Raw genomic sequence first — 24,603 nt, 5'->3', positions numbered from 1 at the left:
AAATCGTGTGGTTCCGGCTCTTCTCAGGACAGACGTCTTCTATCCTCGAGCCTGCCCACACGTCACCTTTGTGTATTGACTGCTATCATATTCTGAGATTGTCTGTATAGTCGTTGTGCACATTCACAACATTAAATTGTTACCTTTTGGCTCATCTATTGACCGTTCATTTGCGCCCCCTGTTGTGGGTCCGTGTCACTACACTTTCCCCAACAGGACTGACATGAATCATGGCTCCAACATGAGAGATGTCAATTGTTTGGTTGGCATCAGAATTTTGGCTCTCTGTTGGGACTGTTTACACAGAGACTGCTACCTGCTTTGGACTTGAATTAACAGTCTTTTTCAAGACTTTTTTACTTTTTTACCTTTTTAGTTTTTTTTTACTTTTTTACTGTGCTCCAACGCCTAAGGAAGACCTCTAACGGTCAAAACATCGCGACGGAGCACTTTTATCAGCTAACTTTCATCAGCGTTGGCAAGCTAACTAGCTTGCTAACGCTTTCGTTTTAATTTATTTTTTATTTTTTTTATTTTTTTTATTTTTTTTATTTTTTTTTATTTTTTTTTTTATTTTAGCACTGTTGTTGGTTTTTATTTTATTTTAGCACTGTTGTCGTGCGTTTGCTGTTGTTGTGCGTTGCCTGTGCTGCTTCATGGCCTGTTTGGTGCCTTGATTGGGGCACTCCTTCTGCTGAATCACCTCTAAATTATTTACACATTATTCACTTTGTGTGTTTTTAGGAATCCACTAGCTTAGCGTAGCTACTAGCTCTTAGCCGATTTAGCATGGCGGCTTCTCCTGTCTCTCCCGTACTTTTCTGCTCTGGGTGTGAAATGTTTAGTTATTCCTCGGCCTCCTTTAGCAGTAACGGTACTTGTAATAAGTGCAGCTTATTCGTAGCTTTGGAGGCCAGGCTGGGCGAATTGGAGACTCGGCTCCGCACCGTGGAAAATTCTACAGCTAGCCAGGCCCCTGTAGTCGGTGCGGACCAAGGTAGCTTAGCCGCCGTTAGTTCCCCCCTGGCAGATCCCGTGCAGTCGGGAAAGCAGGCTGACTGGGTGACTGTGAGGAGGAAGCGTAGCCCTAAACAGAAGCCCCGTGTACACCGTCAACCCGTTCACATCTCTAACCGTTTTTCCCCACTCGACGATACACTCGCCGAGGATCAAACTCTGGTTATTGGCGACTCTGTTTTGAGAAATGTGAAGTTAGCGACACCAGCAACCATTGTCAGTTGTCTTCCGGGGGCCAGAGCAGGCGACATCGAAGGACATTTGAAATTGCTGGCTAAGGCTAAGCGTAAATTTGGTAAGATTGTAATTCACGTCGGCAGTAATGACACTCGGTTACGCCAATCGGAGGTCACTAAAATTAACATTAAATCGGTGTGTAACTTTGCAAAAACAATGTCGGACTCTGTTGTTTTCTCTGGGCCCCTCCCCAATCAGACCGGGAGTGACATGTTTAGCCGCATGTTCTCCTTGAATTGCTGGCTGTCTGAGTGGTGTCCAAAAAATGAGGTGGGCTTCATTGATAATTGGCAAAGCTTCTGGGGAAAACCTGGTCTTGTTAGGAGAGACGGCATCCATCCCACTTTAGATGGAGCAGCTCTCATTTCTAGAAATCTGGCCAATTTTCTTGGATCCTCCAAACTGTGACTGTCCAGCGTTGGGACCACGAGGCAGAGCTGTGGTCTTACACACCTCTCTGCAGCTTCTCTCCCCCTGCCATCCCCTCGTTGCCCCATCCCCGTAGAGACGGTGCCTGCTCCCAGACCACCAATAACCAGCAAAAATCTATTTAAGCATAAAAATTCAAAAAGAAAAAATAATATAGCACTTTCAACTGCACCACAGACTAAAACAGTTAAATGTGGTCTATTAAACATTAGATCTCTCTCTTCTAAGTCCCTGTTGGTAAATGATATAATAATTGATCAACGTATTGATTTATTCTGCCTAACAGAAACCTGGTTACAGCAGGATGAATATGTTAGTTTAAATGAGTCAACACCCCCGAGTCACACTAACTGTCAGAATGCTCGTAGTACGGGCCGTGGCGGAGGATTAGCAGCAATCTTCCATTCCAGCTTATTAATTAATCAAAAACCTAGACAGAGCTTTAATTCATTTGAAAGCTTGTCTCTTAGTCTTGTCCATCCAAATTGGAAGTCCCAAAAACCAGTTTTATTTGTTATTATCTATCGTCCACCTGGTCGTTACTGTGAGTTTCTCTGTGAATTTTCAGACCTTTTGTCTGACTTAGTGCTTAGCTCAGATAAGATAATTATAGTGGGCGATTTTAACATCCACACAGATGCTGAGAATGACAGCCTCAACACTGCATTTAATCTATTATTAGACTCTATCGGCTTTGCTCAAAAAGTAAATGAGTCCACCCACCACTTTAATCATATCTTAGATCTTGTTCTGACTTATGGTATGGAAATAGAAGACTTAACAGTATTCCCTGAAAACTCCCTTCTGTCTGATCATTTTTTAATAACATTTACATTTACCCTGATGGACTACCCTGCAGTGGGGAATAAGTTTCATTACACTAGAAGTCTTTCAGAAAGCGCTGTAACTAGGTTTAAGGATATGATTCCTTCGTTATGTTCTCTAATGTCATATACCAACACAGAGCAGAGTAGCTACCTAAACTCTGTAAGGGAGTTAGAGTATCTCCTCTTTGAAGACAACTTTGGATGCTGTAGCTCCTCTGAAAAAGAGAGCTTTAAATCAGAAGTGTCTGACTCCGTGGTATAACTCACAAACTCGTAGCTTAAAGCAGATAACCCGTAAGTTGGAGAGGAAATGGCGTCTCACTAATTTAGAAGATCTTCACTTAGCCTGAAAAAGAGTTTGTTGCTCTATAAAAAAGCCCTCCGTAAAGCTAGGACATCTTTCTACTCATCACTAATTGAAGAAAATAAGAATAACCTCAGGTTTCTTTTCAGCACTGTAGCTAGGCTGACAAAGAGTCAGAGCTCTATTGAGCTGAGTATTCCATTAACTTTAACTAGTAATGACTTCATGACTTTCTTTGCTAACAAAATTTTGACTATTAGAGAAAAAATTACTCATAACCATCCCAAAGATGTATCGTTATCTTTGGCTGCTTTCAGTGATGCCGGTATTTGGTTAGACTCTTTCTCTCCGATTGTTCTGTCTGAGTTATTTTCATTAGTTACTTCATCCAAACCATCAACATGTTTATTAGACCCCATTCCTGCCAGGCTGCTCAAGGAAGTCCTACCATTATTTAATGCTTCAATCTTAAATATGATCAATCTATCTTTGTTAGTTGGTTATGTACCACAGGCCTTTAAGGTGGCAGTAATTAAACCATTACTTAAAAAGCCATCACTTGACCCAGCTATCTTAGCTAATTATAGGCCAATCTCCAACCTTCCTTTTCTCTCAAAGATTCTTGAGAGGGTAGTTGTAAAACAGCTAACTGATCACCTGCAGAGGAATGGTCTATTTGAAGAGTTTCAGTCAGGTTTTAGAATTCATCATAGTACAGAAACAGCATTAGTGAAGGTTACAAATGATCTTCTTATGGCTTCGGACAGTGGACTTATCTCTGTGCTTGTTCTGTTGGACCTCAGTGCTGCTTTTGATACTGTTGACCATAAAATTTTATTACAGAGATTAGAGCATGTCATAGGTATTAAAGGCACTGCGCTGCAGTGGTTTGAATCATATTTGTCTAATAGATTACAGTTTGTTCATGTAAATGGGGAATCTTCTTCACAGACTAAAGTTAATTATGGAGTTCCACAAGGTTCTGTGCTAGGACCAATTTTATTCACTTTATACATGCTTCCCTTAGGCAGTATTATTAGACGGTATTGCTTAAATTTTCATTGTTACGCAGATGATACCCAGCTTTATCTATCCATGAAGGACACACACCAATTAGCTAAACTGCAGGATTGTCTTACAGACATAAAGACATGGATGACCTCTAATTTCCTGCTTTTAAACTCAGATAAAACTGAAGTTATTGTACTTGGCCCCACAAATCTTAGAAGCATGGTGTCTAACCAGATCGTTACTCTGGATGGCATTTCCCTGATCTCTAGTAATACTGTGAGAAATCTTGGAGTCATTTTTGATCAGGATATGTCATTCAAAGCGCATATTAAACAAATATGTAGGACTGCCTTTTTGCATTTACGCAATATCTCTAAAATCAGAAAGGTCTTGTCTCAGAGTGATGCTGAAAAACTAATTCATGCATTTATTTCCTCTAGGCTGGACTATTGTAATTCATTATTATCAGGTTGTCCTAAAAGTTCCCTAAAAAGCCTTCAGTTGGTTCAGAATGCTGCAGCTAGAGTACTGACGGGGACTAGCAGGAGAGAGCATATCTCACCCGTGTTGGCCTCTCTTCATTGGCTTCCTGTTAATTCTAGAATAGAATTTAAAATTCTTCTTCTTACTTATAAGGTTTTGAATAATCAGGTCCCATCTTATCTTAGGGACCTCGCTTAGGGACCTCGCTTAGGGACCTCGCTTCGCTCTCAGACTGCAGGCTTACTTGTAGTTCCTAGGGTTTGTAAGAGTAGAATGGGAGGCAGAGCCTTCAGCTTTCAGGCTCCTCTCCTGTGGAACCAGCTCCCAATTCAGATCAGGGAGACAGATACCCTCTCTACTTTTAAGATTAGGCTTAAAACTTTCCTTTTCGCTAAGGCTTATAGTTAGGGCTGGGTCGGGTGACCCTGGACCATCCCTTGGTTATGCTGCTTTAGACGTAGATTGTGGGGGGGTTCCCATGATGCACTGTTTCTTTCTCTTTTTGCTCCGTATGCATCACTCTGCATTTAATCATTAGTGATCGATCTCTGCCCCCCTTCACGGCATGTCTTTTTCCTGGTTTTTTCCCTCAGCCCCAACCAGTCTCAGCAGAAGACTGCCCCTTCCTGAGCCTGGTTCTGCTGGAGGTTTCTTCCTGTTAAAAGGGAGTTTTTCCTTCCCACTGTTGCCAAGTGCTTGCTCATAGGGGGTCGTTTTGACCGTTGGGGTTTTTCATAATTATTGTATGGCCTTGCCTTACAATATGGAGTGCCTTGGGGCAACTGTTTGTTGTGATTTGGCGCTATATAAGAAAAAAGTTGATTGATTGATTGATTGATTGAATTGAAACAAAGAAGAGGATTATCAAACTCTTAAAAGAGGCTAAATCATCACGCAGTGTTGCAAAAGATGTTGGTTGTTCACAGTCAGCTGTGTCTAAACTCTGGACCAAATACAAACAACATGGGAAGGTTGTTAAAGGCAAACATACTGGTAGACCAAGGAAGACATTAAAGCGTCAAGACAGAAAACTTAAAGCAATATGTCTCAAAAATCGAAAATGCACAACAAAACAAATGAGGAACGAATGGGAGGAAACTGGAGTCAACGTCTGTGACCGAACTATAAGAAACCGCCTAAAGGAAATGGGATTTACATACAGAAAAGCTAAACGAAAGCCATCATTAACACCTAAACAGAAAAAAATAAGGTTACAATGGGCTAAGGAAAAGCAGTCGTGGACTGTGGATGACTGGATGAAAGTCATATTCAATGATGAATCTCGAATCTGCATTGGGCAAGGTGATGATGCTGGAACTTTTGTTTGGTGCCATTCCAATGAGATTTATAAAGACGACTGCCTGAAGAGAACATGTAAATTTCCACAGTCATTGATGATATGGGGCTGCATGTCAGGTAAAGGCACTGGGGAGATGGCTGTCATTACATCATCAATAAATGCACAAGTTTACATTGATATTTTGGACACTTTTCTTATCCCATCAATTGAAAGGATGTTTGGGGATGATGAAATCATTTTTCAAGATGATAATGCATCTTGCCATAGAGCAAAAACTGTGAAAACATTCCTTGCAAAAAGACACATAGGGTCAATGTCATGGCCTGCAAATAGTCCGGATCTTAATCCAATTGAAAATCTTTGGTGGAAGTTGAAGAAAATGGTCCATGACAAGGCTCCAACATGCAAAGCTGATCTGGCAACAGCAATCAGAGAAAGTTGGAGCCAGATTGATGAAGAGTACTGTTTGTCACTCATTAAGTCCATGCCTCAGAGACTGCAAGCTGTTATAAAAGCCAGAGGTGGTGCAACAAAATACTAGTGATGTGTTGGAGCGTTCTTTTGTTTTCATGATTCCATAATTTTTTCCTCAGAATTGAGTGATTCCATATTTTTTTCCTTTTGCTTGGTCTAAAAAAGTAACCGTTACTGACTGCCACAATTTTTTTTCCAGATTTCTTAAAGTTTTTCTTAAAGCCAGAATGTTGCCATTTGAAATGACTTTAGTTTTGTGTCATGTCTGTGATCTGCTTTTTTTCTACAAAATTAAATAACTGAATGAACATCCTCCGAGGCCAGTGATTCCATAATTTTTGCCAGGGGTTGTAGAATAGAATTTAAAATTCTTCTTCTTACTTATAAGGTTTTGAATAATCAGGTCCCATCTTATCTTATCCAGTTAGGGCTGGATCAGGTGACCCTGAACCATCCCTTAGTTATGCTGCTATAGACTTAGACTGCTGGGGGGTTCCCATGATGCACTGAGTGTTTCTTTCTCTTTTTGCTCTGTATGCACCACTCTGCATTTAATCATTAGTGATTGATCTCTGCTCCCCTCCACAGCATGTCTTTTTCCTGGTTCTCTCCCTCAGCCCCAACCAGTCCCAGCAGAAGACTGCCCCTCCCTAAGCCTGGTTCTGCTGGAGGTTTCTTCCTGTTAAAAGGGAGTTTTTCCTTCCCACTGTCGCCAAGTGCTTGCTCACAGGGGGTCGTTTTGACCGTTGGGTTTTTCCGTAATTATTGTATGGCCTTGCCTTACAATATAAAGTGCCTTGGGGCAACTGTTTGTTGTGATTTGGCGCTATATAAATAAAATTGATTTGATTTGATTTTGATTTGGTTTGTCCATGCTGGTAGTTTTTGGGTCACTGATCATGGTTTGAGCACTTAACAAAATGCAATTCACTAAATATCTTTACAAATAAAACCAAAAGTAACTACTAGAGATAATGTGAGAAAACATTCTTTAAGCTTTTCATGTTACCACATTGAACTCAAAGTATTTGTAACAGGGCCATTACACAGTGTTCCAAATGATGAAACCTCATCTCATCAAGAGGCTCTCAAACACCAAGAGAAGTCAACCAAAATGAAAGGTACGCTTTTAGACTAAAAAATGTCCTCACAATAAATGGATATTATGTGGGAGAAACTGTACATCTAATTTTAAATTTTAAATTTTTGCTTGCCCCTCAGAGTGCCTGATTAAGTCGCTGATCAACCCCAGGAACATGACACAAATGGAGACCACATTCGGCACCTGGATGAAAGACACTGCACAGCTGGATGACGAGCATATATGGGTCGCAGAACACTTTTCTGGTAATCACTCAGCCACATGTTTTAGAGCAGGAAGAGAGAGGAAGAACATTTTAATGAAAATGTGAAAAAGAGGTTGGATTTTCATGAAAAGCTCATACCCCCATCACACATACGCCGACTGAGGCCAAATTGCGTCAGAATAACACATCCGGACAGATTCAGGAAATATTGACTTGCGGTCCGAAGACCAACGGACGGCTGTCTGTGAGCATCTACATATTTGGTCCCATTCGCTCAGTTGTTGCGAGTGTGTTCAAAACACCCTTGACGCCATCGAGATGGAACACACATCTGACCGTGGTCTATGTGCAGTCTTTGCATCATCTGATTACAGTCTACATATACTGACGGCATCAAAACAGCATCTGAAACAATCTGATTGCGGTTCATTGAGCTCTGAGATCGGTCAGTCACAGTAAAGCCTGTCGGCATGTTGTGCCACAGATGTCCACCTGCACTGGACCCTGGCCAGGGAAGGCAAAGGACATGTTGATATGTAGTAACATGTATGTGGCACACATTCATCATGTACAGTGGGTGTGAACAGTGCACAATCAAACCGAATGCACTGTGTGCCGCTGCGCCTCTCCCTGGTCTCATGTGCAGTAATACGTCATCACACACATCAGCTGAATGGATTTCACCGCTGTAATATACATATTATTACCTGATCACCATCTAAACTCTGTAGGAGATGTGACGTGGAACTGTATCACCAGGCTGTGACAACATCATTAAACATGAAACTCACCTCCAACACGGAACCACGGCCCTTTCACAGCACAGAGCGCACAGGATCCAAACCACAGCCTGTGGTTTAAAGCCTCACCTCAGCTGCAAAAATTAAAGCCCATGTGATAATCCAACTGACATCACGGTGTACACAGAGTTGTGTTGTGCTCCTGAGGTGAACTGAGGAACACAGTGCTCCCTCCCACTCCGGTCTCGTGTTTGTCATCCCGACATTTGGACATCGGGCAGTCTTCAACGCCTTCTATGGCCGTCTGATGGCAGTCTGTATCATCTAAGCTGTTGTCTAGATGCGCTTTGGATGCCATCATGTAGGTGTGGACGAGGTAATCTGGATGTGTTCTAACACTGCTGACCACGCCTCTTTCCCTCCCAAATGCATCCGATAATGGTAATATCTGCCATTTCAGCCTGGTTCCTGCACATTCTTGCTATGCGGGATGGGGGCTTTATACATATTTATGCACCTTCTTTAATGTAAATATTTTTCTTTTCTACTGTACAACTCTTGCTGCTGCAACAAGTGATTTTCCCCACTGCAGGATCAATAAAGTTTATTTATCTTATCTTAAAGATCTGAAGTCTTAGAGTAGATCTGGTAAAGGATCAGAGTGAGGACATTTTTAAAGAATGTTAACAGTAGAAAATAGACTGTTTTACTATCTAACAGACTTATAAGAAATTTACTCAACTTATTAGACCTGATCAAGGCAATATGGTAGTGTATGAAACAATAAGATCCATGGTTCAAGGCCACACATGCCCCATTGTCTTTATACCCTCTTGAGTTCAGTAAATGACATAAGACACAAAATGTGTGCCATATCAACACATGGATGCAATTTAATCACAAACCATATAAATACCTGAAAAACTAAATGATTTTAAAAGTGTAATTAGGACATTTTCAATACTTTGGCCTTTAGATCTGGTAAAGCACTCATGATGGACTTGATGGACTCAAGTACAAGGCTAAAATCCTTAAAGCATTTTTTAAACCAATTATTATTGTCAGACTGTATTTATATCTTTCAAACTACATGGAATGAACTGTATGTGATGGGCAAAAATACTTTAACTTATCATTGTATCTTCATATTTCTCAACCAGTAAACTAATGAGGGGTCTTCAGGCGTGATGTCTGTGATTGCACTAATAATTTCTTTTTTAACATTCACTTCTATTAATGAAGATTTTACTTGTTCTTCCTCAGGTCGTGTGTTGAAGGAGTACAAAAACACTGCCGCTTTCCATAACAGGAGCAGTGAATTTGTGGATGTGAGGAAGTTCTACCAGGGTTGTGGCCACATTGTTCACAACGGTTCTTTCTATTATCACATCGCTGGCACCTCGCGCATAGCCAGGTTACACATTTGACAGTGTCATGCAAAATGAGACTCTGTTCTACGTATTCACCTTGCTGTTACATTTTCCTCCAAGTGACACCTTGTTTGTTTACAGATTTGACTTTCACTCCAAGAGGCTTCAAACGCTCACCATAGACAACGCTTCATATCACAACCTCTCCTACTTGTTCCACAACTCCAAGACCTACTTCAAACTGGCTGTAGATGAGAATGGATTGTGGCTGATCTACGCCTCCAGCGAGGATGAGAGTGTCATGGTGGCACAGATGGACCAGAAGACCTTCTCAGTCACCTCGTACATGAACACCACTTACCCACGCACAAAGGCTGGTAATGCTTTTGTTGCATGTGGTGTCCTGTACGTTACCGACGACAAGGACATGAGAATCAACTTTGCTTTTGACCTGCTGAAGGGAAAGCCGGTTAATGTGACCTTTGATCTGAGGTCTCCAGGTGGTGTTCTGGCAATGCTCTCCTACAGTCCTAAGGACAGACATTTATATGTGTGGGACCAAAGCTACGTAAGGCTCTATGTGGTCCACTTCATCTCTGATGACTGAGAACCTTTATCCCACCTGACCATCAAAGACCCATGCGCAGCTCGCACACAAAGTATTCATACAAAGGGAAATTTAACCTTTTTAATCTCTACAAAGTGACCCAAATTCAATACAAATATAAAAGTTTATTCATTGCAGACAAATTCCACCAGTTTAACATCACACAGCCATTTATTTTCATATATTTTGGTCCTGTGTGTTACTTTAAGTCAAGGAATTTATTTAGTTTTAACACCTCAAACTGTCTTGGAGAGAACATATTGATCATGTTTGTAAAAAATAAACAAGTCAATAGGAATCATAAGCAAAATAAGATATTTAAAACATCACAAATGTCTTTTAACATTATATTATAGTTTAGTTTTTTCATATTTAAGTTATTGTAATATTGTATGGGGAAGTACCTTGCAACTTATATAAACAAAATATTTCTTCTACAGAAAAAAATTGCTTGAATAGCTGCTCGTTCGAAACCTTGTGTTCCAAGTGCACCTCTGTTTTTTAAATTGCAACTCTTAAATATTTTCCATATAAATATTTTCTTGACTTGTACGTTTGTTTTCAGAGCTCTCTATGATATTAAGTGGCCTTCCATCATTAAATATTATTTTGTACATAACCATCAAATTCATAATTATCTGACCAGGCAGGCTGCACATTTGCATTTACCTTTGCATAGAGTGACTCGTTATCAGCATCACATCAGATATCATGGTGTTAAATCTTGGGATGATAATGTACACCTTGTGATTCCATCCATCACCTTATATACGTATAAAAGTGGACCTCCTCTTGGTACTCAGCACACAGTGTTTAATTTAATGTAAGACAGAATATACTTTAAAATGGTACAACGCTGTAACATGAAGCATCGTTGAATAGCACGTCAGGCGATGGACACAGAAAAACTTCAAAGTTGAAGAATAGTCTGCTGAAATCAATCAAATAAATGTGGAGTGTGGCAGCTGTAATGAAACATAATGAAACCAGATTGTCCTAAAACAATAAATAAAAAAATAAAAAAAGAAATCTTTTGAGTGATGCCACTCAAGAGATCTCCAACAGCCTTGACACAACAAACTTCAGTGACAAAAACCCATGTAGCATCTCAGCTGGAGATTATTATAGCAGCTGTAAGAATTCTAGTTGAATCCAAGTTCAAGTTCAAGCGCCGGACATAATCACGAACACATCTCCACAGTCAAGCATGATGGCGGCAGCGACGTGCAGGGTTTTTAAAAGCAAGAAGATAAACTACATGTAAAACCTTATATAACTCCCCCATCAGAAGCAATGAGAAACAAAGTCAAACCTACACAGGAAAAACAATTTTAAGGAGTCACAGGAGTCACACAATCCAAAAATATTTAATCCTGGATTGAACAAGTGTTCACATGTATTTTTGTGAAACCAGACATCATAGCAAATAAATCACAGTATGGCACAGACATTTTTGCAATTGCTGAATATTCTGTCTTTATGACACACTTCAAACAAACTCTATTTTGAGTTGTTATGATGAAATTAACCGGACTGCAGGAAAAACACAGAATAAGGTTTGCAGTTTACTTAAATCACTTCACTTTGGAGAGATGTGTTCAGTCTTCTGTCAGTTTTTACAGAAGATGATGAAAAAAGATTAATATTTCCAAAAGAATGAATACGTTTCTTGGGACTGCCACCAGTACAAAAAGAAAAGCAGCCTTTTTTGTTTGTCACCAGCTTCAACATTGTCGCCCATCAGAACTATGGAAGTAAATCTGTGCCATCAGAGTTTGAAGTTGAATTTCTACGGTTGAATTTGTTTAGCATCAAAGTATTCAGCCTCAAAAACTCAACCTAAAAAAAACAATTCAACCAAAAAAAAAAAAAAAAAAAAAAAAAAAAAAAAAAATCAAGCTAAAAAAAATTCAATTTCATGTCAATATGTCTGTGACCATGGGTCATCTACAGAGGAACAGACAGGTCATATTTGTATTGCTCACTTGATAAATGCAGTGTTTTTATATGGTGTGTGATTTTAATTTTTTGTAATACTTCCATGTCCTTCCTGATATGAGGCAGATTCATGCAGCTTTCAAAGAATAGTTCAGTGGTAAAGTTGCTGACTGGTAATCAGAGCTTTTGGAAGGCACAGGTTCCATTCCCGTGGTTGGTATGTGTTTTCTTTTTGTTTTTTATTTATTCCACATAAGCGGTGTGATGTGGTGCACCTTGCACTGTTCCTGCACAAAAGACACTGTCGCGTGCATAAGCCCCTGCACTGGGATCGTGCACGTCTGCCCGTCGGTGCGATGTCTCGTGGTGCGCAAATTCAAACTGTTTTGCGCTATTTCGCCGTATTTGTCCAAACTTCGCATTACTATGTGTGAAGGAGCCTTGAACGTCGGATGACTGACACAGGGATGGACTGCTTCTCCCTTTTTTTTTTTTTTTTTTGAGGTTGAATCTTTTTTAGGTTGAAGTTTTTTGAGGCTGAATATTTTGATGCTAAATAAATTCAACCTTAGAAATTCAACTTCAAACTGATTTTGATGTTAAAAAAATTCAACCTTAGTAAAAAAAACTCTGATGGCACAGATTTACTTCCATACAGAACTGTCCTCCGTTAAATGTCATGTTTTCACAGTGTCACCGAGGAAGACATCAACCTACACATCAATAATCATGTTTTGTGATGTAGTGCTGTATTCATGTGAGATTCTGGAATAACTGTGTGGAAAGATTTCTGTCAAACAGCTGTAACACAACATATAAGTTGACCTTTTAAGGAAAAGTGTGTTATATTACATTGTTGAAAATATTTGCATAACTATCCTAGATGTATTTTTGATATGGACCTAGCTGGGCACTGTCCCGCTTTATTATTTTTTACATGTATACGTTCTACCTGCCTTTAATGAAGCAACTTGGCACTGGGTAATCCTAGGCATGTACACTAAAACACAATGAGTGAATGTGTAGATTTAGAAATTTTTTCATCCCATTAAACAAAACCAAATTGAAAGAACATATAATGAGAACAAAGTCATTCAAACTGAAATAGCAAATGTTTTGCTTGTGTAATAGCATATAGACCTGCATGCCACCTGCTGGCTTGATGATGGATTAGGAACAGGTGTGGTTGTCAACAAGACAGTGCTTCCACAGAGAAACATATTAAATTGTTGTTTTCTGATTGTTTATCAGGGGTATAAAACAAATAACATGGTCATATGTACAACCTTGTGGAAAATATTTAGGATGAATGTAACTTTAGCGCTCTTCTTCCTTCCCTCACTTTATCAAGAAATGTGTTTTGCAGTTGCACTTTGCCTGAAATGAGCTTGTTCGTTTCTTTCCCCTTCATTTCCAATGTGCAAGTAACGACTACTACAGATTTGTACTGAGAAAAAATAAAACAAAAAAACTGCTCAAATAACAAATAAAATATCAAATCAGAACGAATTAAATCAAGTGAATTAAAACTGAATCAGTAGTGTACCTTCCATTGTATTTGGACTCTTTACCTCCACCAATGAAGTTGGAGGTTATGCTTTTGCCCATTTGTCAGTTTGTGAACAGCCTGGAGCCCACAATTTTTCATATAATTATGAAATTTTTACTGAATTTTTATATCCTGATAGGCAAGAGCTGAGTAAATTTTTAATGTCATAGGTCAAAGAACAAAGTCAGGCAGAATCTCAGAAAATTGGAAAAATCCCTATCTTTAACACTGAATGAATTTCATATTTGAGAGCATTATGTAGGATGGTATCTTATCGAATGAGGGTTAGATCCAGATTACAGATTTTGTGGCCATTTAAATTTAACATTGAAAACCCCATTTAAGGTATATTTTACACCATACCTTAATCAAACTTGCCTCAATTACTCCCATATTTGAAAGTGAGGTGCAGACTGGCACTCCCTATTGCCTGACAAATTTTGATCCAGATGTGATCTGGATTTTGTAGACATTTGAATTTAATATTGAATATTGTTTGGTGTACATTTTGCATTATTTCTCAATCAAAAGTGCCCCAGTCACTCGTGTTTTTATGTTTTTCTGTACACCATCAATCAGTCAGGAAAAACGTGTCAATAGCAAAGATAACACTATGTAACACAATTTTTGTTCCTGGCTTCTAAGTGTTATATTTCAACTGCTTATGTCTAAAGTCTATGGAAAAATGACTACATTCAGCACAAACTTTGATTTTATTTTTTACGTTCTAGAAAGTTCTAATAGTTTCTTGAAATTTCTAGATAATTCTGGAAACTTCTAGAAAATTCTGGACAGTTCCAGCAGTTAAAGAATATTCTAGAAGACTACTCAGTAGTAGTGAAGGCGAATCGAGAATATTTTTGAAAACAGACAAATTTCAAAATATCATTGTCCTGATCACAGAAGCAAAGTTTCTGTGGAATAACAGCTATTTTCTATTTATTTAAGGCATAACAGGTTAGGAAAACACACTGTATACCCAGGAACAAAACAAAAATAAAAATTTGTTACATAGTGTAATCAATGTTCTGTGAAAAATATCTGAAAAAGAATTCAGAAAGCGAAAAATCTGAAAAAAACAAAACAAAAACAAAACAAAACTTAACACCACCACACAAAAAAAAACAACTTAGATGCAAGTGTATGATGTAAATACATACTCCTGACATTTAAGCACATCTAATTTAGCTTATATAAAGTCACTTTTAACAGGACATTTGACCATAAATTTTTTTCCAAGGTAAAATTTTGTTTAATTGGAAACTTGTGTTGGTGGACGTCTGGGGTCTATGAGTGCAGTGCTCTAGTTTTATTTTTTTTTACCTACACATTGGCGTAGCGGTGAGCAGGGTGTTTGTTTTCACTGGCATGTGTGTTTGTGGACAAAAAGAGTGAAAAATGCTTGGACAGATTTCCTTCAAAGTTGGTGGTAATATTACTTAAATAGGTTTCTAGAGATTAGACTTTGGAGTTAGTTTGGTCAAAGGTCAAAGTCAACAAAACCACTTTTTTTTTTTTTGTATGTTTGAACAACCAAGAAGCCTAGATGGATGATCAAAGGCAGTCAGCAAAACATGTAGTCCACAAACTGAGCAAAAACAGGGAGAGAAACACAAAATTCTTTAATAAATACCATACACACACTTAACAAAAGTTACAACTAATCCAAGTGGTATAATACAAAGCAAAAATAAAGAAATGATTTTATGTTTGTGCAAGCTGTTGTGGTGTTTCTCTCTCTCTCACACACACACACACACACACACACACACACACACACACACACACACACACACACACACACACACATCTATATATAGATATAGATATTTATATAATTTATATATTAAAACTATTTCAAACATTTTACTGCTAGGCCAAACGAAGCCAGACATTCATTTGTATATAACAGTTTCTTCTTCAATAACATATTTATTTCAAATAAACTTTTAGTGTCTCCAGAATTTGAGTGCAAACATCTATTTCTTATGGACGAAAATGATAAAAACAAGTAGCGAGGTAACACACATTTACGTACAGTAGACTGTGTTGCACATTTCCCAGTCAGGTACAGTAAAACCCCTTACATTCCTAAAATAAAAAGGCAATAAGTTAAAGTTTTTTTTTGTTTTGTTTTTTACAGAGGAATGATCAATCAAACAAACACAAACATATAAATAATTTAAATAATAAAATTAATTTGTTATAAAAACCAAGAGTAGTTTGTGCAAAACCAGAAGTGAACCTTTGTTTCTGCTCTGCGTTGGGTGGGCATTTAGGTTGGGACCAGACAGATGGAAACACTGAAATCACAGCCACAGGGGTCAAACACATCAACCTCCAAACAGGAATGTTCTAGCAGTGATCGAGCCACATGAACAGGCATGTGAGGGCGGGTGGGCAGGCAGGCATACAGGTGGCACACACAATCACAGCACTGTGAACTCCTGCCCCAGGGCCAAACCAGGCCGGGTCAGACTCTGGGACCGGGGCAGCCAGTGAAACGGGGCGGAGGAGGGGTCGCTCTTGGAGCATTGCACCATCAAGTCTTCTGTGATGGCTGAGAAAAGCCTGGTTTAAACAGGCAGGGGGCAAAACCGGTGAAACAAAATGCAGATTCCAACAAGTTGATCCACACCAGAAGCCACTGACTTAATAACGAACCACAGTGCTGGTTACAGGAGATGCTAAGAGATTTCTGCTGTGGGCACAAAATGACAACAGTTACACACTTTTTTTTTTAAATTTCTGCTTGAGCACTTTTACAGAGCACTATCAATAGACCTGTGATTGCACTGCGGAAGGAGAACAGGACATGCATAGCTTCCCTATGGACACACTCTAAGAGTAGAGATGCTTCAATAAAATTACAATAAATCTAGCTTTAAAAATCAAGTATGAGACAGTTTACTTGTAACTTCACTTTCTGCCTTTGGGACAAAAAATATTTGCAGCTCTGTCATTCTGAATATGATTGCCATGAATGGTAAACCCATAAACACTACACGCTCTGGAAGGAAGACATCCAAAAAGCATGGCGATCTTCTGACCAACTCTTCTGCCATCATTGAAGCGGTTAAAGTGTAGCGAGCATTACTTTAGCTTTTTTACTTTCTCTGTTTCTTTGCAGCTTCTCCTTTGAAGAAAAGTGTTACAGGATGTCCACCAGGCTGCTCGGGATGTTGTAGCGGTCAGGAAGGACTCTCATCTTCAAGGTGCCGTCTGCTCCACAGGTAAAGATACGGTTACCGGGGCACGTTTCTACCTGCATGACACCGGCGCCGATATTGCGGAAGATGGACTGCTTGGCGTGCTCACTGCTAAACGAATGCATGAGCCCATGTCCTGCCAGCTTCCACACCTGGAGAAAACAGAAGGAGAAGAACGAAAAGGCAGCACATTTAGTGTTTCTGTAGTAAACTGGGAGACATGTGGGTCTTGTTCTTTTCAAAGTCAAGGGATAGGTCATTTAAGCTTTGTTACCTCGTGTCCATGCGAATCTGCTGAAGCTTTCAAGAGTCTGTTTTAGACTGACAAATGAGAAGCTCATGGTGATCGAAATGTTCTAACAATTCAATTCAAGGCGCTTCACAGGGGGTAAGCGCTAACCTTAGAGAGATCATTCCGCAGGGCAAACACACAATAAGAGAACGTTCTGTGGTCTACTGTCTTGTTTTTAACCTTAGGGACAAAAGTAATCCTGCATCCTGAGAACGCAGAGCACAGGCTGGTACGCAGAGTTTAGCAAGGTCAAGCAAGGTCAAGCAATTAGGTCAGCAAGGTAGGGAGGTGCGAGTTCATGAATAATTTTCAAAGTTAGTAACAAAACCTTAAAGTCAGACCTCACAGAGACAGGAAGCCAATGAGGGGAGGTCAAGATCACTGTAATGTGATTAAAGTTTCTCCTTCTAGTCAAAGTTCTAGCAGCAGCATTTTGAACCATTGGAGACCTTGAATGCTGGATTATGGTAAACCACAGAAGAGAATGTTGCAATAATCCTGTCTAGAAGAGATAAAGGCATTAATCAGAGACTACCTGTCAGCAATAGACAGGGTGGGATGAATCCTCACTACATTACGAAGATGGAAGAAAGCAGTCCTAGCGATTTCTCTAATATGTAAGTCAAAGTACAGGGTGGGACCAAAAATCACCCCAAGGTTCCTCACTCGATCGCTGTGATGTATAACACACGAGTCGAGGTTAAGCGTTAGCTGTTCAAACTTGTGTCTATATCTCACTGGATCAAGGACCATCATTTCAATCTTTATCCAAATTTAAAAGTAAGAAATTACTCAACATCCAGATTTTCACTGAAGTAAGGCAATCGTCTAAGCAGGGGTTCTCAACTCCTATCAAGCTGATGAGCTCTTTCAGGTGTCTGTTAGTACTTGATTAGCTGTGAACACCTGAATGAGCTCATCAGCAGGGAGAGATGGAAAATGCGTAGGTTATGTGGTACTGGAGGAGCAGGTTGAGAACAGTTATGAGGGAATCAAGTCTGTTCTTATATCTGTTAGGTTATAAGGTCGGGACAGGATAAAGGTAGGATTCTTCTGGTGGACAAGTCGGGTAATCCAGCTAGTATGATTTAACTACTACTTAAGGATAAATACTAAAACAAACAAAAAAATGTTTCAAATAATTGTTTTATTCATTCATTTTTATGGCTTCAATGGCAGTAATTAAACCATTACTTAAAAAGCCATCACTTGACCCAGCTATCTTAGCCAATTATAGGCCAATCTCCAACCTTCCTTTTCTCTCAAAAATTCTTGAAAGGGTAGTTGTAAAACAGCTAACTGATCATCTGCAGAGGAATGGTCTATTTGAAGAGTTTCAGTCAGGTTTTAGAATTCATCATAGTACAGAAACAGCATTAGTGAAGGTTACAAATGATCTTCTTATGGCCTCAGACAGTGGACTCATCTCTGTGCTTGTTCTGTTAGACCTCAGTGCTGCTTTTGATACTGTTGATCATAAAATTTTATTACAGAGATTAGAACATGCCATAGGTATTAAAGGCACTGCGCTGCGGTGGTTTGAATCATATTTATCTAATAGATTACAATTTGTTCATGTAAATGGGGAATCTTCTTCACAGACTAAGGTTAATTATGTAGTTCCACAAGGTTCTGTGCTAGGACCAATTTTATTCACTTTATACATGCTTCCCTTAGGCAGTATTATTAGACGGCATTGCTTAAATTTTCATTGTTACGCAGATGATACCCAGCTTTATCTATCCATGAAGCCAGAGGATACACACCAATTAGCTAAACTGCAGGATTGTCTTACAGACATAAGGACATGGATGACCTCTAATTTCCTGCTTTTAAACTCAGATAAAACTGAAGTTATTGTACTTGGCCCCACAAATCTTAGAAACATGGTGTCTAACCAGATCCTTACTAAGGATGGCATTACCCTGACCTCTAGTAATACTGTGAGAAATCTTGGAGTCATTTTTGATCAGGATATGTCATTCAAAGCGCATATTAAACAAATATGTAAGACTGCTTTTTTTCATTTACGCAATATCTCTAAAATTAGAAAGGTCTTGTCTCAGAGTGATGCTGAAAAACTAATTCATGCATTTATTTCCTCTAGGCTGGACTATTGTAATTCATTATTATCAGGTTGTCCTAAAAGTTCCCTGAAAAGCCTTCAGTTAATTCAAAATGCTGCAGCTAGAGTACTGACGGGGACTAGAAGGAGAGAGCATATCTCACCCATATTGGCCTCTCTTCATTGGCTTCCTGTTAATTCTAGAATAGAATTTAAAATTATTCTTCTTACTTATAAGGTTTTGAATAATCAGGTCCCTTCTTATCTTAGGGCCCTCATAGCACCATATCACCCCAATAGAGCGCTTCGCTCTCAGACTGCAGGCTTACTTGTAGTTCCTAGGGTTTGTAAGAGTAGAATGGGAGGCAGAGCCTTCAGCTTTCAGGCTCCTCTCCTGTGGAACCAGCTCCCAATTCAGATCAGGGAGACAGACACCCTCTCTACTTTTAAGATTAGGCTTAAAACTTTCCTTTTTGCTAAAGCTTATAGTTAGGGCTGGATCAGGTGACCCTGAACCATCCCTTAGTTATGCTGCTATAGACTTAGACTGCTGGGGGGTTCCCATGATGCACTGAGTGTTTCTTTCTCTTTTTGCTCTGTATGCACCACTCTGCATTTAATCATTAGTGATTGATCTCTGCTCCCCTCCACAGCATGTCTTTTTCCTGGTTCTCTCCCTCAGCCCCAACCAGTCCCAGCAGAAGACTGCCCCTCCCTGAGCCTAGTTCTGCTGGAGGTTTCTTCCTGTTAAAAGGGAGTTTTTCCTTCCCACTGTCACCAAGTGCTTGCTCACAGGGGGTCGTTTTGACCTTTGGGGTTTTTCCGTAATTATTGTATGGCCTTGCCTTACAATAAAAAGCGCCTTGGGGCAACTGTTTGTTGTGATTTGGCGCTATATAAATAAAATTGAATTGAACTGAATTCATTTTACAGAAACAATTTAATGTACACGGTTCCACTGTGATTTACTTACGATGCCTCCTGACCTGAACAATGACTTTTATTTTAAAAAAAACAAGAAATTTCCAACTTGTAAAAGAATCGACTGCAGAGAATAAGGGAAATTTCAGTTTTGAGGAAAGAGGCTGAGAGGCTATAGCACAGGTATGAGGAATCAAAAGTCATTTTCCAGAAATGAGCCTATAGCTGAAGAATAAGGAATCACCAACTACTTGCATTTACATGGACAGTAATATTCTGATATTAATCTGATTAAAATCATATTCTGAATAAAACACTGCAGTCCTTATTTACATACTGTCAATGTCACATTACAAGCCACTGTCAATTGCACAGTTGGTCTTAACAAGTCACACAAAAAACTGTCTCAACCTCAACATGCAAAACTTTAGATTTCCCACACAATTTAACACTCACTATGTGGGATCTTAGAAATCAGGCCCAAAGTGTGTGTGTGTGGTGGATGTGAGGGAAAAATGTGAGATGGTATCAAGCAGGGAGGCATTAATCTTTTCTGCATTACTCTAAAAAAAAAAAAAAAAAAACTGATGGATGTCACAGATCAGTGAGTCATGAGTGATGGTCACATGTCACCTTCATGTTGCCTTCTGCAGAGCCAGTGACAAAGAAATCCTCAAACGCATCCAGTGCCAGGGCCTTGATGGCTGAGTCATGAGCCTGGAAAGTGTGCAGCAGCTGCCTCTGGCGGATGTCAAACACGCACACGAAGCCCTTCCTGCCTCCGGTGATGAGCAGCTGCTGTTTGGGAGCATACTGCAACACAGTGGCGCCGTTCTCATGGCACGGGAACGCTGAAGGGATGAGTGAAGAGAAAACAAATAAGTTTGAAGGACTAGGAAAACCTTTAAAATGATCTTGTTTGACTCATTGGCATTTCCTACCATGGACCATGGTATTGCTTGGTGAAATCAGAGTATCCCACAGGCACACATTTCTGCAGGTAAAATAATAACACTGGTTAATCACTGGTAACAGAGACAATAAGCTCTGTTATAATGGCAGATGTTCAATGGGCTTGCACAGAAGGTGCAAGACCATATGGGGCATGTACCAATGCGCTTGGCTAGTTGAGTGTCACAAACAAGTGCAAAGCCTGGCACTGTGACAAAAATGGTTGGGTTTTCTGTGTTAATTTTTCCTCAATCAATCAGAGTTTCACCTGTTTCTTCATCAATTTTTTTTTCTCCTTCCTCCTGCATCTTTTTTTTTTTTTTTTTTACTTTACCAATACGATGCTGTTGATTGCAAGTGATATGTAGAGGCAGAATGTATGTGCATTGTGAAGCCACTTACGCACAAGACTTTTTGTTTTTTTGGGGTTGTGCCAGTGCAGCCAAGGGTTTAGTGCGCTGGTTTAAAAATCAAAAAGTTCCCGGTTCAAGACCACCTGTGTCAATTCTCCATGTAATGTGAAGTTGCATCAGGAAGGGCATCAAGCATAAAATGTGAGTCGAATCAACATGCAGACCCATATTGCATCTGCTGTGGCAACCTTGACTGAAAAAGCGAGAAGCAGAAGAAACTGACTTTACACCAGGTTTTTTGGTGGTCTAAGGTGCAAATGATTTCTGGAGATGGATGTTGTCAATATACCAATTCTGTACATGACAACACTTCATTTTTAGGCCAACACCCCAACAGGAATCCAAGTGGTATTATTATTTAGAAGACACGTGCACTGGGTGTAAAAATGACAACTCTGTCAAATGGAAATTAGAAGACACATGTGCTGGTGGGCTTTACACTGCTTTGCACTAGGTGGACAACAGAACCTAGGTTTTTTTTTTAAATGATGCTGTTTTTCCAGTTCATTAAGCACCTGTTGTCATTGGACTGTCCTGCCGTGGCGATGAGGCTAGATGATGTGATGAAGGCAAAATCACCACAGGTCTTACTGTGGCACTGCCAACTCTGATAGCAGAGGAAATACAAGAAAACAAAAGTGTGAAATAAGAAGAGGCACTCGAGAGTAGATGATCAGATTCATAGGTGTCCTAGAGATGAGGACAAAATTATCAGCTGCCCCCTTATAAAATATAGTGTTTTCTTCTAAATTTTCCCAAGTCCTTTTTAACAGAGCAAGGAATTTTCAATCCAGCATTTCTAAACAACCTAGTTTTATTTTGGATGCTTACATTATTTTACTTTGTACAATGAAATAAAATATTTCACAAAAACCAAAACTAACAGGGTCAAAATTATTAGCCCCCTTAAGAACTGGCCTTTTTTGTTGAACCATAGCACAAGCCACTGTTGTGCAATAATGTGCCTGACTTTGTAATACTTAAATCAAGTTAAGACTGTGGGTTATCTTCCAACGAACACACAGTATAACAACTTCAGTAAAGGTATGAGCTGTCACTTGAGAAAACATCAAAAGTCAGTTTAGACTTGAGAAATAGAACTGCTGATGGTCACAAAGCAGAAGGAGTTATGACAGCATTTCCAAGTGTCAATAACTGGAGTCACAAGTTTCATCAAGAAATTCAAAGCCTGGCAGACATAGGAAGTGAAAGATTTCAAAGACTGTGGAAAGAAAACTAGTAAGAGATGTGTCTCAAGACATCAGGACAACTGCCAAGACACTAGTGAATGACTTAGCTGAGTTGGGAATTGCAGTCTCAAAGAAGACAATCACTGGAGCCCTGGACAGGAATGGACTCGAAGGTTGTACACAAAGTAAAAGGTACCTTTTGGAGAAGAGAGACCTTCAGCCGGATGGAAGTATGCTAAGGACAACCTGGAGAAAGATTATGCATACTGGAAGCATGTCCTTTGGTCAGATGAGACAAAACTAGAGCTATTTGGCCACAGAGATGAACTTATATTTGGAGAAAGAAAGGAGAGGCGTAGAGCCCAAAGAACAACATCCCACAATGAAACACGTGGAGGGAGTATTACGTTGTGGGGATGCTTCAGTGCATCTGGAACTGGGAATCTCCTCAAGGTGGAAGGAATCATGAAGAAAAAAGGACATGTGAAGATTTTGAAATAAAACCTGAAGTAGTCAGCAGCAACACCGGGTCTGGGTCTATGCTATGTTTTCAAACTCAACAATGACCCAAAACATACATCGCAAATGGTAAAGAACTACCTCCAGAAGACCAAAGTGAAAGTTTGACTGGCCTGCACAAAGCCCTGAATTGAATCCCTTTGAAAATCTGTGGGGTGAACTGAAGGCCGAGGTCCATGCCAGAAGACCATCAAATCTGGAGGAGCTTGAGAGATTCCCCAAAGAAGAATAGGCTGGGATTCCTCAAGAGACATGTCTGAGACTTGTTGAAAACTGTAACAAATGACTGCAGGCGTTGTTATCCAGCAAAAAAGGCCACACAATTGGCCATTTGGGGGGGCGGGGGGTGATAATTTTCACTGTGGTAGTTTTTTGGTTTTGTGAAATCATTTTGTTTCTGTGTGCAAAGTAAAATAATGTCAGTATCCAAAATAAAACTGTTCAGAAATGATGTGTTGAAAATTCCGTGCTCTGTTAAAAAAACACTTTTGAAGAAAACATTAGATTTCACAGGGGGGGGGGGGGGGGGGGGTCATTTTGTCCTCATCTGTATGTCAATCGTGCTGGTGCACAGTTGTGCAGGTGTAGGCGGCTTTACCAGGTAAGGTTTGGGGTTGGAGGATGTCTGGTTGACTTGCCAAAGGCTGAGGAAGCCCTCACCATCAGCAACTCCACACTACAAGGAGAACAAACGTTAGCAACCACACCACACAGACAAAACACAGCGATTACAGTGTGTGCGTGCCATGCGTGTGTGTGCACCTTATTGCCCTGGGAGTTAAAATAGAGCCGCGTGACTCGAGCATTTCCTGCTTGTCTGAAGCAGATGAGCTGCTGAGGCCTGTTCCACTCAAACATTCTCACACTACCATCCTGCGCTCCCGTCATGTCTGACATGCAAACACATGGCCGGGGGGGTATATGGACAGAATGAAGAATGCAGCAGGTCAGACAAAATGAATTCAACTGTAAGCTCAAACCTCGTGTTTCCACTTACAGTACTGATATATGGGATGGGATGTCATTCTCTTCACATTATTCAGATTCCTCTTCATGATCTGAAAAACATTTAATACTGCGTATCTTTAAACTGACAAGCAATATTTATGCAAAAACCTTTTATTAAACTAAATGGGGCAGAATATTCAAATTCATATATAAATGTTAATACAGTTTATAAAAACAAGCTTAAATATTATTGACAGGGAATATTAAAAACTCCTGCTGATACATTTCCATAGTTCAAGCCATATAGTATGTGGATCAACATTTTTGACAAATTTAATAATTCCATCATTGTCAAAGGTCAATTTCAGTTTGTACAGGGGTCAAATATTAAAGTTGCTCCAATTTCAGTAATAAATTATGCAAATTATTGTTTGGGTTAATAGGGTTCTAAAAAGGAACAGTTTGCACCATCTGTCATACTTAGTTATCACGTTACAGGGTA

The 24,603-nt window shown here is 39.6% G+C and overlaps 2 protein-coding genes across 2 annotated transcripts in view; one reads left to right on the top strand and one right to left on the bottom strand.

The window, feature by feature from the left end:
* Positions 1 to 10,364, top strand: part of gldn (gliomedin) — a 38,561-nt gene extending 28,197 nt beyond the window's left edge. The window contains exons 7-10 of the mRNA XM_034194311.1: positions 7,120 to 7,203; positions 7,304 to 7,429; positions 9,393 to 9,543; positions 9,641 to 10,364. Coding sequence (XP_034050202.1) covers positions 7,120 to 7,203; positions 7,304 to 7,429; positions 9,393 to 9,543; positions 9,641 to 10,106 — 827 coding nt within the window. The 3' untranslated portion in view covers positions 10,107 to 10,364. The remainder of the gene's footprint in view (positions 1 to 7,119; positions 7,204 to 7,303; positions 7,430 to 9,392; positions 9,544 to 9,640) is intronic.
* A 5,961-nt stretch (positions 10,365 to 16,325) lies between these two features.
* Positions 16,326 to 24,603, bottom strand: part of dmxl2 (Dmx-like 2) — a 157,559-nt gene continuing 149,281 nt past the window's right edge. The window contains exons 47-53 of the mRNA XM_034163715.1: positions 24,151 to 24,211; positions 23,916 to 24,043; positions 23,752 to 23,829; positions 21,960 to 22,051; positions 21,022 to 21,074; positions 20,714 to 20,931; positions 16,326 to 16,954 (exon numbers count right to left, since the gene is read on the bottom strand). Coding sequence (XP_034019606.1) covers positions 16,745 to 16,954; positions 20,714 to 20,931; positions 21,022 to 21,074; positions 21,960 to 22,051; positions 23,752 to 23,829; positions 23,916 to 24,043; positions 24,151 to 24,211 — 840 coding nt within the window. The 3' untranslated portion in view covers positions 16,326 to 16,744. The remainder of the gene's footprint in view (positions 16,955 to 20,713; positions 20,932 to 21,021; positions 21,075 to 21,959; positions 22,052 to 23,751; positions 23,830 to 23,915; positions 24,044 to 24,150; positions 24,212 to 24,603) is intronic.

Source organism: Thalassophryne amazonica, chromosome 2 (genome assembly GCF_902500255.1).
Source record: "Thalassophryne amazonica chromosome 2, fThaAma1.1, whole genome shotgun sequence".
NCBI lineage: Eukaryota > Metazoa > Chordata > Actinopteri > Batrachoidiformes > Batrachoididae > Thalassophryne > Thalassophryne amazonica.
Note: the sequence above shows the minus strand (reverse complement) of the source record. Positions and strands in the feature narration are given on the sequence as shown.